General features: G+C 63.9%; 1 protein-coding gene across 1 annotated transcript in view; it reads left to right on the forward strand.

Annotated features, from left to right (window-relative positions):
- Positions 1–14,954, forward strand: part of ARHGEF11 (Rho guanine nucleotide exchange factor 11) — a 74,013-nt gene that overhangs the window by 42,032 nt on the left and 17,027 nt on the right. The window contains exons 6-18 of the mRNA XM_059146768.1: positions 305–362; positions 1,092–1,270; positions 1,982–2,053; positions 6,281–6,403; positions 7,886–7,931; positions 8,421–8,497; positions 8,981–9,118; positions 11,114–11,188; positions 11,390–11,491; positions 12,333–12,431; positions 13,393–13,435; positions 14,385–14,481; positions 14,607–14,729. Of these exons, the coding sequence (XP_059002751.1) occupies positions 305–362; positions 1,092–1,270; positions 1,982–2,053; positions 6,281–6,403; positions 7,886–7,931; positions 8,421–8,497; positions 8,981–9,118; positions 11,114–11,188; positions 11,390–11,491; positions 12,333–12,431; positions 13,393–13,435; positions 14,385–14,481; positions 14,607–14,729 (1,232 nt within the window). The remainder of the gene's footprint in view (positions 1–304; positions 363–1,091; positions 1,271–1,981; positions 2,054–6,280; positions 6,404–7,885; positions 7,932–8,420; positions 8,498–8,980; positions 9,119–11,113; positions 11,189–11,389; positions 11,492–12,332; positions 12,432–13,392; positions 13,436–14,384; positions 14,482–14,606; positions 14,730–14,954) is intronic.

Consider the following 14,954-nt stretch of genomic DNA (forward strand, 5'->3'; position numbering starts at 1 on the left):
GGCTGACCTGAGGGCCTTGCCACCTGCCACCTGCTGGGACCTGCCCGGCCTCTGGGGCCACACAGTCCTGGAGGCACTAAGGGATTCCTAGGCGAGGCAACGCCTTAGCCCTCCAGTGGGGAGGAGGCCCGCTGGGCAGGGGCGCGGGCCAGCCGCGAAGACAGAACGTACAGCCATGTGAACCGGAGCAGATTCACAACAACAGGCGGGTCTCGGGGCACCGGAAACTGGCTTTGTGAAGGCATCTGAGCCTCGGAAGGACCCCACGTCCATCCTGGTCACTCCAGCGTTTGTCCTGCCACAGGTGAACGGCACCATGGTGACCAACAGCTCACACTTGGAGGTGGTGAAGCTTATCAAATGTGAGTCGGAAACTGGGTGCACGAAAGTGGGGGCAGGTGGGCTGGGCGCAGCAGGCCCTTTGACCCGGGGCCTCCTTTGTGGTGAGACATGCAGCCAGGGCTGCGTGTCTCATCTTCGTCCACTGGGCCTGCCCCGTCCCCTGCGGTCACGGCCCGTGGAGACCATATCCTGCTGCCCCCAGCTCCCTCCAGGCCTTTCGCTCCTCTGTCCCCTCCACAGACAGCCTTCCTCGGTGGTGGCCTATCTGGGGGGCGGGGGTAGCACAAACATTCTGTCCGCAGCCGGGAAGACCCAGCCCTCGGGGCTGCCCAGGTGACCCAACGGAAGCAGGAGACGCTGAGGAAAGCGCTCCCGGCAGATGGTCCCAGGAGCGCGGGTGGCCAGGGCCTGAGCGCCTTGCGTCCGCCGGGGGCTTGACAGACTTGAGTGTGGCGACGGGCTCGAGGGCCAGGCAGCCGCACGCGTGGGTGGGATTTGGAGCATCCTGCGTAAAGAAGAGGGAGGAAGGGGCACTGGCATGGACGCGGGGCCGGTGGCTGGAGCTAGGAGACGGCCGGGCACTCCGGTGCAGTTTTATCCGCAGAATTTTAAGTTTCATGGAAGGAGGAGGAGAAGACTCTGTCCCCCCACCATCACCCGCCCCTCGCATGACCCAGTTTGTAGCCTGAGTGTCCGCCTTCCGGGACCACACGCCCTGATCTGGCTGGTCCTTGTCTGTCTGCCTCCAGCTGGCGCCTACGTCGCCCTGACGCTCCTGGGCTCCTCCCCCTCACCCGTCGGTGTCTCTGGGCTGCAGCAGGACCCCGCCCCCACCGGAGCCCCCCGAGCCACTCCTGTGGTCCCACCACCTCCTCCACCGCCGCCTCTGCCGCCCCCGCAGCGCATCACAGGGCCCAGACCGCTGCAGGTGATGGTCCCCGCTCGTCACCAAGGGGGGAAGCAGGTGTAGCGAGGTGTGCTGGTGAGCAGAGGCGGGCCGGAGACGCGTGAAGAGCGTCGGCAGGACAGGGGGAGGGCTAGCCGCGTGGAGGGGCCACTCCGCCTTTCGTGTCCACCTTCCATGTGAATGCGTCCTGTCTCCCCGGACAGCGGAGGGCACTGTGCTTCCTAAACAGAGGGGACCCTAAGGAGGCCCTTGGGGGTGCTGCCCACCAGCAGGGAGAGTGCACCCCTCCAGGCATGGACAGAGGTGACTGTTAAAGATTACGACCAGCCCTTGTCACAGAGTATGGGACACACGGAGCCTTAGGGGAAAAGCTGCTTGAGGGAGGAAAGGGAGAGAAGGGGAGGGGATCGGGAACGCATGGGCAGCAGCAGGGACAGACCCGGGCCGGGGCAGCCGAGAGACGAGGTGCAGTGAGGAACAGGGCCGGGGTCTGTGGTCGGACAGAAGAGCAAGCGAGCAGGGGCAGGCAGCCTTGGAGCGGTTCGGTACCAGGGTGGTTGCCGCCAAGGCCTCTGGGAATTCGGGAGGTGCCTGAAGTCGGGTGAGTGGCTGAGGGTCACTCAGACGTGCAGGCGACCCCAACAGCCTCTCTGGGTTTTTCAGCCTGAGAACAGGCAGACAGGAGAACAGCCGCGCGGGTGCCCCTCCCTCACCGGTCCTTTCTGTTTCCAGGATCCCGAATTCCAAAAACACGCCGCCCAGATCCTTCGCAGTATGCTGAGGCAGGAGGAGAGAGAATTACAGGTGAGGCCCTGCCGAGGGCGGCTGGCCGCGGCCTGGCTCTCGGGGCCCCGTCACCGCCAAACCCCAGCACCCAAAACCCGAGGCCCGCTAACAGCTGTGACCGTGGGACGCATCACAGCAGAACTCGGATGAGGCAGTAAATAGGGACTGGAGGTCCGGGGTCACGGGTCGACGTGGATGTGCAGCCCAGTGCCAGCAGGAGACGGTGGGGAGAAGACAGTGGGCCGAGGGAGGTCTCCGGGAGGCGGGGTGGGCAGGCTGGGTGGGCAGGCTGCTGGCAGCGGCACCCCGTTGGTGGGGGTGGGGTGCAGGGGCCCCTCATTTCCATTCATCCCTTTTTTGGAAGCTGCATATAAAGCATTGTTCTAGGTCGGGTGGTGCACAGATGTGGAGAGATTACACAGTCCTGCCCTCGGCACGGCTCTGAGGGGGCAGAGAAACCTCCCAGCACAGTAAGAGTCAGGGAGGGGACGAAGCAGGCAGCAGTCCCTGCACCACAGGGGCACACGGGGACTTCAGGGGAGAGTTGTCTCTCAGCGGGGCCTTGGGTGGGCCTTCGCAGACAGATGGGGAGGGTGCACCGGTGAGTGCATAGCACAGGCCAAGGGCACGGACATGTGGAACCATGCTCCCATGCTTGGCAGGACTGAGCTGCTGCTGCGGGGGAGGGGGCTTTCTTTCTGGGGTGTGCGAACCAGTGGGGTATCTGTGGCTGGATGGAAATGCAGGCAAACTGCATCGCAGTGTCTTAGCGAGCAGCGTGGACAATCGGGGCAGGCCTGTCGGTCCGTGGGACAGCTCAGAGTCCAGAAGTCAAAGCACACGTAGAGGGTCGGTTGGGTTTTAACAAAGGCGGAGAAAACCGTCTTCCAGCAGTGGTGCCGGACCAGCCGGCTGTCCACGTGCCGAGGACGAACGTGGTCCGTACTTCACGGTGTGAGCTGAATCTTATCCCAGATCTCTCAAGGACAGATGTAAGGACTGAAACTGTTCTCGAAAACCACAGAACGCTCCGAAGAAAACACAGGTGGAAATCTTCATGAGCTTGGATCAGGCCACGTTTGCCTACACGTGACAGCAAAAGTAGACGCAACCGAAAAGTAAACAATTTGTACTTCGTCCAAATTAAAAGTCTTTGTGCATCAAAGGACACAATCAAAAAAGTGAAAAGACCATCCCCCGGATGGGAGGAAATACTTGCAGCTCATCTGTCCGATCGGGGTCTGGCGCCAGATACGTTAGGGACTCCGTAAACGTAATAAGACGACGCGTGAGCCAGTGGGCCGTACAGCAGAGACGTGCACGGATGCCTGGTGAGCTCGCCGCGACTGGTCGTCAGGTCAGTGCTGGTCACCACCGCACTGCATACCCGCCCGGATGGCCAGAGCCAAGGCTGCGCGAGTGAGGGGGGAGGGGAGAAGTTGCGGAAATGCTGGTGTACGCACCCTCCGTGTGCCCATTACCCTGATGGATCCCCACCATTGCCGGGGAGGACGCGGAGTCACACGGCCACCATGGACACGGTTCAGTGGCTCCTGAGAACAGTCAGCGCAGCGACGCGCAGAGACACTCTGTTAGCCCCACTCCCGGGTCTGACCCCGGAGAACTGGGAACACGGCCAGACGCGTACCTGTCCGCGGACGTTCACGACAGCGTTCATGACAGCATAGCCCCAGAGAGGGCGCCACATGACCTGCAGCAGCCCAGGGTGGTCTGTCCGGACTGCGGGACGGACTCACCCCCCCGCCCCGCCCTGGGCAGGAAGTACCAAGAACACATGAGGCTCGGGGGAGCCAGGTGCAGAAGACGATGGGTCATGTGAGCCCATTTAAGGGGAAGTCCAGAACACATACGTCCATGAGGACGCCAAGTAGATCAGTGGTTGCAGGGGTGGCGGGGGAGGAGGTGTCCGGGACGCTACCCTGCCGTGTTCCAGAGCTGCGTAGTGGGGCTGTCGTCATGAACCCTGCCGGTGTGCGCAGGCCCCTCAGCTGTACGCTCACATGTGCCGAGGTTTATCTTAGTGAATTCCGCGTCAGCCGTTTCTGAGGTGCTGGTGCACAGAAGCCCCAGAGGAGGATGGACCCACAGCCATCGCGGACGACTTCCCAAGGTGGTTCTTGAGTTTGGGTTCTGCCCGTTCCTCTCTGGAAGGTGTGTTGGGCCTTGAACCCCTCCTGAGCTTGGAGTTCATTCTGAAGACCATGGGACGGGTCGGAGGACTTTGAGCAGGGACTGGTCCCATCCCCAAACCAGTGTTCCCCGGAGACATCCTGCGGCCGCTACAGGAGACCAAGCCGGAGGGGTAGGAATCGGCATGGGAGACGCGGGGCCACAGGGGACATCGTCGAGGTCATGTGGCTGAACACACGGCCTGCGGGGGCAGGTAGCAGGGCAGAAAGAGCAGGAGAACCGAGTCTGGGCGCCGGGACGGCAGTGCTGGCGGTGAAGGGAGGCAGCAGAGCAGGGTTTGTGGGGAGACGGGAAGGTCAGCTCTGCGTGTTCAGGGGACGTTGAGAAAATGACCATCCACAGCCACGTGGAGGTGAGGGAGCTGAGCCTGGACGGAAAGGGCAGGGTTGAGACAGGTTCAGGGGTCCTCAGCGTGAAGGTGGTCGTCGGAACTGGGGACTGAGTGGGGTCCCCCGGGGGCCCGTGCAGAGAGAAGGAGAGCGTGTGCCGTGGGATCTCGGAAGTGGGCTTCTGCGGCACACCGCACCCACCGTCGCCTCCCTGTTACGTCGGCTGTTCCGCTGTTGGCCCTTCTGCCTGTGGGACTAAGTAGCGTCCCGGCCGGGACCACGTCTCTGCCTGTGTTTCCTGTCAGCAGCACAGGCCCACGCGAATTTCGGGGCACAGGGACCCACCGGAGCTGCGGACAGGCTGTGAGGGAGGGTGGGGGCCACCGGGACGGCTTCTGAGGAGGGAGACCGTGTGCAGGCCTCACACCTTGGGCCCCAAGGGTCGAGCCTTGTCTGGGGACGTGTCTGTGGAAGGAGGGAGGAAGGGCCAAGGCAGCGGCTTAAAGATCATCAGAGTCAAGGGAAGGGCCTCGTGGTGGTGGCGGGTTTTCGTTTTAAGAACAGAAAGGAGGGGCGCCTGGGGGACTCAGTGGGTTAAGCCTCTGCCTTCGGCTCAGGTCATGATCCTGGGGTCCTGGGATCGAGCCCCGCATCGGGCTCTCTGCTCAGCGGGGAGCCTGCTTCCTCCTCTCTCTCTGCCTGCCTCTCTGCCTGCTTGTAATCTCTGTCTGTCAAATAAATTTTTTAAAAAATTAAAAAAGAAAGAAAAAGAACCGAGAGGAGCGTTCCTGCGGAGCGAGGGAAGGAACCGTGGGGTGGGGGACTGAGGGTGCAGACAGGGTCCCCAGAGAGCCCCCACGGCAGGAGCAGAGCTGCTATGTGGGGCCGGAGAGGTCGCAGATGTCGGCAGTGCAGCCGGGAGGCCCGCTGGGGGACGGCGCCTAGTGGGGCTGGGGGCCTCGGGCCTGGAGCGCCGTGGGGCAGCAGGGGGCCCGGCTGAGCTCACGGCTTTATGCGCTTGCGTGATGGGCCGGCCTTGCGAGCGCTTCCTTCTGCAGTGCCACAGCACCTGCGCTCGGGGAAGGCGTCACAGGCCAGGGCTCATCCGGGCCTCACTGCCGTCCGGTGGGCAAGGACCATCATCCCCGCGTTACCCAGGAGGATGTGGGAAAGCTTCGCAGGTTGACACAGCTAGTGAGCATGGGGGACAGGGTTTAGAGGGAGGCCTCCCCGACGTCAAGGCTGAGGCTCCGTGTGCTCTCCATGCGTACCAGGTACGCACAGAAGAGCGTCCGAGTGGCTCCCGGCTGCACCTGTGGCCAGACGGGGCACCTGGGACTCGGCTGCGCGGGAGCTCCGTGCCGACTGTTGCGTACGGACACTGAGCATCTGGTGCCCGAACCGGAGCCCAGGCAGACCTTGTTAGCGTGAGGCATACGCCCGGCCTCAAGCCGTGGTTCAGAGGGGACGGCCCTTGTGTGCTGTCATCTCGCTCCGGTTGGCCTCCGGTTGGCCTCTGTGGCGTTTCCCGTCGCCTCTGCTCCTTTCTCTCCTCCCGAGCGACCACGAGCTCACACGCATCTCTGCAGGCAGAGCATGCCATGTCCTCTCTCGGTTCAGGGGTCACGGCCCGCTGTCCCCCCCGGGGGGTCGCGCTCCCCACTAACCACCTCGTGCCTTCCCCTGTCGTCCTCGCCATCCCCAGCGCATCTGTGAGGTGTACAGCCGGAACCCCGCCAGCCCACTGGAAGAGCAGATCGAAGGGGCCCGGAGGCGCGTCACACAGTTGCAGCTGAAGATCCAGCAGGAGATGGGCAGCGGCGGCGTGGTGAGTGCCACGGCCGGGCCCCAGGGAGGGACGCCGTGCGGGGAGCCGCAGGCAGAACTGGGAGGTCAGCCTGGGCAGAGGCCTCCTGAGTCGTGCCGGAGCCTGGACCGACCAGTGGGCAGTTAGTGCCTCACAGAGACAAGGGGCAGCGATTCTTGCTTTGGAGGCATGGGGTGGGGAGCCACCCGGCAGGCGGGGGACCGTTTGTCGCCCTCCAGGAGCCTGCCATCGCGGTGCAAAGAAGTACCTGTGAGCTCGGCCGGACCACTGGCTTGAGCCTCCTTGTCCACTCCCTCCCGGGAGTGTGGCCGTTCCCACACTGGTTTTACCCAGCGCACCCATGGCAGCCTCTCGGGCCACGTGCACCGCAGACGGTGGGTCTCTTCCCATACCGCAGGGCCCCCCATGTCAGCCCACCATGCAGCCACGTCTGTAGGGAAGCCCCAGGGAGGAGATGCCATGACCCGCGCCAATCAGGGATCCATGCCTCTCCTCCTGCACCGTCTCAGTCAGGCCTGAGTCCTGCGGGCTGATTAAGAAGGAACTCTCCAGAAACGAAGGTCTCCAAGAGCAGTATTTGCAAAGCCAGTGAAGGATTTGAGGGTCACCTCCTTTGTTTTCAAGAGCACCCAGATCAGACTGTCTGGGAGCCACAGGCTGATCAAATTCAAGCTGCTCTGTTTCCTGAAGGGCACGTCCGTGTCACGTGGCCGATAGGCGCTTGGGTTCTGAGCTCACCAGCTCTCGGCCCCTCGGGCCAGCTGCTTGACCCCGGGAGCCCCGGTGTCCTCGTCTGTGAGCTAGAGAGCCCAGCAGGGCCTGCGGGGGCGCTGATGGTCAGAGTCAAAGCGAGCCCCTGTCACGGGCCGTGTGCGTCTGCCCTGCAGCTGTGCTCGCGGGCTCCCCGGGCTGGAGCGGCCAGTACATCCAGCCGAGGCCTGCAGGGCTGAGCTCCAACCCCAGTGTTGGTCCTTCTGCTGCGCGCCTTGGGTGGGCAAGTCACGCATGGTCTGGGCTCCATTTGCTCCCTGGTCACACGGGCGGCAGCGTTGCCAGCAGCCTAAGTGAGGCCCAGAGAAGCATGCTTCGCGAGCGTGGCGCACCGTCACCGCGGTTCGGTCCTTCAGGGCTGGCCCACCTCTACGCAGCCCTGCACTGGAGCTCCTCGGGTCCTTGCTGGGATGCTCCCCCGGGTCCCGCTGACCAAGGCAGTGGGTGCTGAGGGGTCGGGGCAGCACATCCGTGAGCCCGAAAGCTTCCGGTGAGGGCGTAGCCCCATCTGCACGTTAGGGCCCGTGCCCTCCTCACACTCTGCCAGGGACGCAGCAGCTCCCGGCCCGGGCGTTGCTGCGGCGACAGAGCAGGAAGGGCCCCTGCTTGCCGCGGGTGCTGAGACCGAGGGGTGGGGGGACACCCCATAGGAAGGCCCGAGTCCCGGAGAGGCTCACGAATCGTGCCCACGCTCTGCCCTTCCTTTTGCAGGACGCGCCCCTCCCATGTGGTGACGCCAGCCAGAGAGCATCAGAAGGTGAGGTCCTCACCCCTGCTCCCCGCCCCAGCAGGCCGACCCCAGAAGGACTGGCTGTGGCCCGGCGCTCCGGGCAGGAGGAGAGGGAGAGAAGGCGGCGTTCGTGCACAGGGACGGGGGCCGCGGGGGCGGGAGCTTCCCACTGAGGGTGCATGCCAGGGTGCTCCTGGGCTGATGGGGGTCTAGACCCCAGCTTGCCCACGAGCCTGGTGCTCGGGAGCCTGGGAGCCGCTCCCGTGATAGGAGGCGAGTCGAGCCAGAGAGGAATGTGGTGGGTTGAGGGCGAGTCTTGCGGTGACAGAGCCTTGGACGCTCGCTCCAGGAGGTGATAGGACCAGGCACTGGCCCACAGGGAGCCGGAAGTGGGGTGTGGAGCATCTGACCTGAGGGAAACCGGGAAAGGAGGGAAGGTGTCCGCTTCACCTGCCTGAGCCCACGCAGGCCCCCAGGCCACGGCACCACCTCCCATGCACGCTCTTTCCTCCCCAGGGCAACTCTCCCTGGATTCCCAGGAGGGGGACAGTGGTCTGGACTCGGGGACAGAACGCTTCCCGTCCCTCAATGAGGTGAGTGCCCGCGGGCGCCAGCCCTGTCTCAAACTGTGGCAGGTTGTGCTGTGGCCTCCGACCCACCACGTCTGTGCCTCCACCACGTTCCCAGCTCCCAGACTTTTAGCCACTCTGCTCTGCGTGCAGAAGGGGTTTCACACGTGCCTGCGTGCAGGACCGTCAGACTTGGCGTCTGTTCTGTGAGGAGTCGGGCAGGGAGAGGCGCATGTACAGTGGCGAGCCTCTGGGCGTGAGGAATCAGCCACAGCCAGGGCCGCACGCGTGGGTCCTTCCCGGCTGTGGCCACGCCATCTTGGACGCATGCGCGGAGCCAGCCGAGTGGGAGGAGCCTCGGGGTCTGCCGCAGAGCGCCGTCGTGGGCGCCGAGCCGGGCACCCTGTGACCGAAGGCTCCGTGTGCCGCTGGGCGTGTGCACCCCGGACAGGGGCATCTCCAGACCAGCCAAGGGGGACCTTCTGGATGGGCTTTCTGTTCCTCCAGGCGCTATTGAGTCGGAACTCGGCACTGTCGGACCCTGGGCTGGACAGTCCCCGCACCTCCCCTGTGGTCATGGCCCGGCTGGCCCAGCACCACCGGCGGCAGGCCTCGGACACGCCAGTGCCCGGCGCCAGCGACCAGGTGAGGGGTCCAGAGCCCCTTGTGGTTCTCCCTCCCGCCTCCAGAACCAGCTTACCCAGGGTCTGGCCAGGAATACTCCAGCTAAACCCCCTTGAAGGGAGACTTTGCCTAGAGAACGAGAGTGAGCCGCTGCTTGTGAGGACGCAGGGAGGGCAGGACAGGGAAGAGCAGGTGGCGTCTGTATGAAATGCACAGAGCCTTGTTCTGTGTCTCTGGGATACTCTCGTGCACGTCCTTCTTTAGGAAAATGCTCGGTCTTACACCAGATCTTACTGTTCAGCACGCTAACGTAGGAGCCTAACAGACGTCAGCTACCTGGGGACCTGCCCCAGGCACGTCTGCCCGCCGGGGGCACTTCTCTGTGCCCCCATGGCCCTGAAAACCTGGTGTGGCCGCTACTGCCTGCAGGGGTAGACTGGGTGCAGGGGGACAGCAGGAGGAGCATCGTGGGCTCAGTGCAGGGACTCCGAGCTGTTGTGGGGCTTTTCTGACGTTTTGGAGGCAGAAGCTGGGTCCCTGCATGGGAGCAGCATGGCAGGACCTCCTGGTTTTGTGTAACAGCGTTTCCCAGCGTCCACCCACCCCCTGCCCTCTCAGGGGCACTGTGGGGTCATGCCCCGGGCTCGTGCTTCTCTGGAGTGGGGGCTCCCTCGGGCGGCTGACAGAAGCCAATGTGGAGACCCTAGCACGGAGCCCTTTCTCCCTTTCCCGGAAAACCATGGGAGTTGTTCTCTTTGAACGACAGGAGCGGCTACAGAACGGCCCCTGTCTCCGAATCGTACTCTGTGCGGGTGAGGGCGGGCTGGGGGGACCATCGCGCGCGGCAGCAGCACATGGAACCATCGGGAACTCCTGTGTTCGCTCGTGTACCTGGATAACGTCTGATTTTTTTTTTTTTAATAATGAGCATCTTCTGCCTTCATAATCAGAAAAACTGCACATTTGTAAAGACTTTTAAAATACCCTCCCCTCTCTCCACAACACGCAAAAACCTGGTGTTTTCACGCGTCACCCGAGAGCCAGGTAGAGCCACAGGTGGCCATCCAGCGTCCCCTGGGGATCCCGGACCCCACGGTGCCACAGATGCCGAGAGGAGGCCGGAACGCAGGCTACCTCTCATTCGGTGTCTCTGGGCCTCGCTCCCTCCTGTGTCCGCGGGTGCCAGGCTCTGGTCACTGACCTACCTTCTGGGCCTCAGGTTCTCTGACTCCCGTGCTGAGCGTCAGGTCCACAAACGTCCAGGAGAACAGGATGAGTGAGGGACACCCGGGAGGCGCCATCAGGGGAGGCCGCTGGAGTGGAGGGGCGGGAGGCGTCTGCGGCCAGGGAGAGGGTGGATTTGAGTGACCTGGGGAGCCCGTGGAAATGAGGAAGGTTGCGTTGAGTGGAGAGCACGGCTGGGACGGGCCTCTGCGAGGCCAAGGAACCATCCGAAGGCCTGCGCTGGATGAACTCTCTCCTCGTTCCTAACGTCGGCTCACCAGTTAGGGCTCAGTTTTAGTAAAATTGGTGCAGAGAAGCAAGTCACACTGAGAAACCTGGATTTGAGACCCGTCATCGCCTCGGGCAGGCCGCAGGGGGCAGAGGTCAGCTCTGCGCCCTTCTGCTCCAGGAGGTAGGGGTGGGGAGCTGTCGTGTGACAGAGCGGCCGGTGGCTGCAGGCACGGGTGTGGGCTGTGATGGGCGCAGGTGTGGCTGCCGAGGGGACAGCGGAGCCTTAGCCCACCACCGCCAGAGCTGGCACTGCCCCCCGGGGCTTTCGCAAACAGGAAGAGCACCCCCACTCTCGCTTCCCGTGCCCACGCACACGTGCCCTGGCAGCCCTGCCCAGAAGCTCTTGACTTCTGCAAGTGGAAATTGTCGTCCTGTCCTCTGAGATTTTGGGGAGGTGGGGAGACGCCACGTTCGCCAGACCGTGCCGCGTTCCTTGCCAGTGCCGCACTGTTGACTCCCGTCCCCTAACCTCTGCTCCCTGCCACTGGCTTCTCTCCCCAGGGCACAGACCAGAGCCCGAAGCCTTTAATTATTGGCCCAGAGGAAGATTATGACCCGGGTTATTTCAACAACGAGGTAACGGTTTCCTGGTCTCCTTTCGTCATGGTCCCGCCAGCTGCCGTTGCTGGAGGCACAGAGAGCCGCCACGGCCGTGGGGGGGGCAGGGCGGGCCCTGCCGCTTGTCGGCTGGGGGCGGCAGGGGCCATGGGGGCCCAGCTGCGGGAGGCCCAGCTGCTGTGCCCCGCGTCCAGCCGCCCCCGTGCTCCTGCGTTGCAGAGCGACAGCGTCTTCCAGGACCTGGAGAAGCTGAAGGCTCGGCCCGCTCACCTGGCCGTTTTCCTGCGCTACATCTTCTCTCAGGCTGACCCCAGTCCGCTGGTGAGTCGGGAGCAGCCTCCGGACCGGGGCCTGTGGGCGCCCTCCCTCCCGCCTCCGCCCTCGAGAGGGGTCGGATCCGCGGGCTGCGGCAGGTTGCTCAGGGCCAGTCACTGGGCCCAGAAGGTGCAAGTCCGGAGGGCTTCCTGTAGCCTGGGGCGGTGCGGGGGGAGCGAGGCGGGACCCCCGCCCCCTTCTCAGTCTGGTCGGAGGACACGGTTCCTCCCGGGCAACACCGGGGATGGCAGATCCGCAGCGCTCACGTGGGCGAGGGGACACAGGTGACGACGGCACACGGGACAGGGTGCCTGGGACCAGGGCTCAGGGCCAGCAGCCTCAGCAGCTTTTCTCATGCTGCTCCGTGCTCGGAGAAGGACGGAAGAGAGAGGAGGACCTGTGTCCCTCGCAAGCCCTGGACCGCTGACTTCCTGCGGGGCTGACAGCCGCGGGAGCCTGGGTCAACGTGACGGGCCCCGCAGGTGTGCCCTGAGCACCGGACACCGGCCGCATGACAGAAGCAAACCACGGACCCTCAGGAGGGGGGCGGGGCACAGAGTCCCCTGCTGGAGGCTGTGGGCCGGGGCTGGCGTGGACTTGCCAGAAGGTTTGAACACGAAGCCAGGACTTCTCAGCCTCCATGTGGCCACGTTGAGCTGTAGGTTGCTCACTGGGCCTGTCTGACGCATCTTCCCTTCTCAGCCGCGTCACGAGCCTGCGCCCACCCGGCGTCCCAGCACCTCTCCCGGGAAGGGTCACAGAGGTCTCCAGGCCCTGCCCGCCCTCCCCTGGGGCTGGAATCCCACTCCAGAACCACTGCTCCAACCCGTTTTCTCGCCCCTCCTAGCTTTTTTACCTGTGCACAGAAGTTTATCAGCAGACACACCCCAAGGATTCTCGAACCTTAGGAAAAGACATCTGGAACATTTTTCTAGAGAAAAATGCGGTAAGGTAGTCACGGATTGAGTTAATTTTACTGGACTCTTGGGGCCACTCAGGAGCAGAAGGAAAATGAAGCCACATTTTCAGGCTGGGTGGAGACAGGTTCTTGAAGAGAAGTCGGGTCTGGGGGTTCCTGGGTTGTGTTCACGCCCTGCTCTCAACCCTGAGCTCCTTCCTGGCCCCTTCATTCCTGTGTGCACAGTCGAGCCACATCGCCTGTCCCCTGGGCCACAGCTGCTTCCCCCCAACCCTCCTTGCCTGCCCATCAGTGGACAGAGCAGCAAAGACACAGAGACACCTCCCAACCCCACCCCTGCAATGGCAGTCGAGATCAGTGAGCCATGACAGGGGTTCTGACGGAGCCCTTGGGGATACCGCCCAAAGCAGGGTTTGCAAGGAAGAAGCCCAGGGTATGGGCATAGGAGCGCCATGTAAGCGGACAGGGCCACGATGGTGCCCCACACGGCACCGTGGGCCTAGTCTGACCAGTGACTTTAGTCTTCCAGTTCCAGTGTGAGCTTGCGGGATTAATGAGGTTGGGGAGGGAGCTGTGTTCAGGACTCGCGGGCCCATCTCCTTGCGTGGGTCTGGAGGAGGGTGGCAGCCGCCAGCCTGTCCCCGCGGCCAGGTCCCCGTGCTCCATGCTCCGCTGGGCGCTCGGCCATGGGAGGAGCAGACGAGAGGGCCCAGCGAGGTTTCCCTGTTGCTGCTCAGTCGGCAACAGGAGGGAACTGGCGGACCCACGGGGCCGGCCCCGAAGGTGGCCAGCTGGCCCTGTGGCTTCAGGTTCCATTTCTCAAACGCCCTAGCCTCACGTGCAGGCTCCCAGGGGAGTAAGGGGGCGCGCGGCGGGTGTCAGGGAAGCAGACGGGGAGGGTGGGAGGCTCTCCTTGCCTCAGGGTGACGTCTCCCGTGTGCCCTGGGCCGGGGGTCTCACCACTCACCCCTACTATCCCCTCTTGCAGCCGCTGAGAGTCAAAGTCCCAGAGGCGTTACAGGCTGAAATTGGTAAGTCAGCTCATAGGCCCCTTAGTGTCGTCCTGGGTCCTGGGGGCTCCAGAGCACAGAGGGCGCAGAGCCCATCCTTGGGCACCCCTCCTCTAGGAAGGGGAGGTGGGGGCCATTCCTCCAGAGCACCTTGCGGTAGCTGGAGGACAAGCACCAGGGGACAGGCCCTGCCTGGGGAGCTCGTCCCAGGGAGGGAAGACATGACCCCCTCAAACACGCGCTCAGTTCTGCCCTCCATCCGCCTGGACGCAGCGGGGTCATCTGTACCAAGGGGAGGTGGGACTTGAGGGGTTCCTAAGCCTGGTCGAGCATCAGAATCCCTTGGGGAGTTCTACAAAGTCCAGAAACCGGGGCTTCCTCCAGCCCACCTCAAGGTCGGCATTTCTGGTTCTGTAAGTTCCTCACTGATGCTGAGAGCAGCGGCCCAGAGAGGACCTGGCCGGCCAGGTGGTCGCTCCACTCCCTTCTCACACTCAGCTCGTGAGTAGAAGAGCTAAGGGAAGGTGGCCTAGAGGGCAGCAGCCCAAGGAGGGGGTCCCAGGGAGCTTTCTAGACGATAGGTTTCCCACGGTCGAGGGTGAACAGAGCTGGGTAGGGACTGGCCCTTGCCCTTGTGATGCTGCCACAGGGACAGGACACTCAGCCCAGGTCCCGCGAGGGCCTTGCCTCCTCAGGCTCGTGCACTGGCCGGGCAGCCCCTGGGGCACGTCTGACGGCAGGCAGGGCTCTAAGGTCCTTCCATGTCTTGTGGTTTGGAGCACCCAGAGGTCGTGTCCTCACCTTGGGACCCGGACATCAGGGCTCCAGTCCTAGATTCAGGAGTAAGCGGCTGGATCCAGGCCTCCGCCTCCCTTGGCTCACAGGAGGGCGGAAAGCTGGGCTACTGGGGGCTCCCCAGGTGCGGCCCCTCTTCTGAAGCCCCGTGTCTGTCCTCCCTGGTTCCCACCAGACTTGCGTCTGCGCGCCGGCGAGGACGCCCGCATCGCGCTCCGTGAAGCTCAGGAGGCGGCCATGCCCGAGATCCAGGAGCAGATACAGGATTACAGGTGCCGGCCCGCCGCTCCCTCCGCCTCAGCACCCACTGTCCCTGTGCCGAGTGCGTCCCGTGTGCACGCGCTCGCCCCTGCTGGGTCTCTGTCGGCATCTGTGTCCGTGTCTCTCTCTGACTCAGGGCGAAGCGCACCCTGGGGCTAGGCAGTCTCTACGGGGAGAACGACCTGCTGGGCCTGGACGGGGACCCTGTCCGAGAACGCCAAGTGGCCGAGAAGCAACTGGCCGCCCTGGCGGACATTCTGTGAGTGCGCTCTCCATGCTCACCCCTGCACGAACACACGCGAGCATTTGTGGGTCTGTGCCCCAGCGTCTCCCCTGCACGTCTACGCCACGCTCCTTCCCCACTGGCTCTCCCGCTGCCTTTCTCAGGCGAGGGTGGTGGCACTCGGCGGCGGGTGCGGGGCCTGGGGCTGCCCATGGGAGCCGTCTGCTGCCTTGCAAGCCTCCTCCTGCCCGCACGTTCCGT

This window comes from Mustela lutreola, chromosome 14 (genome assembly GCF_030435805.1).
Source record: "Mustela lutreola isolate mMusLut2 chromosome 14, mMusLut2.pri, whole genome shotgun sequence".
In the NCBI taxonomy this organism is placed as follows: Eukaryota; Metazoa; Chordata; class Mammalia; order Carnivora; family Mustelidae; genus Mustela; species Mustela lutreola.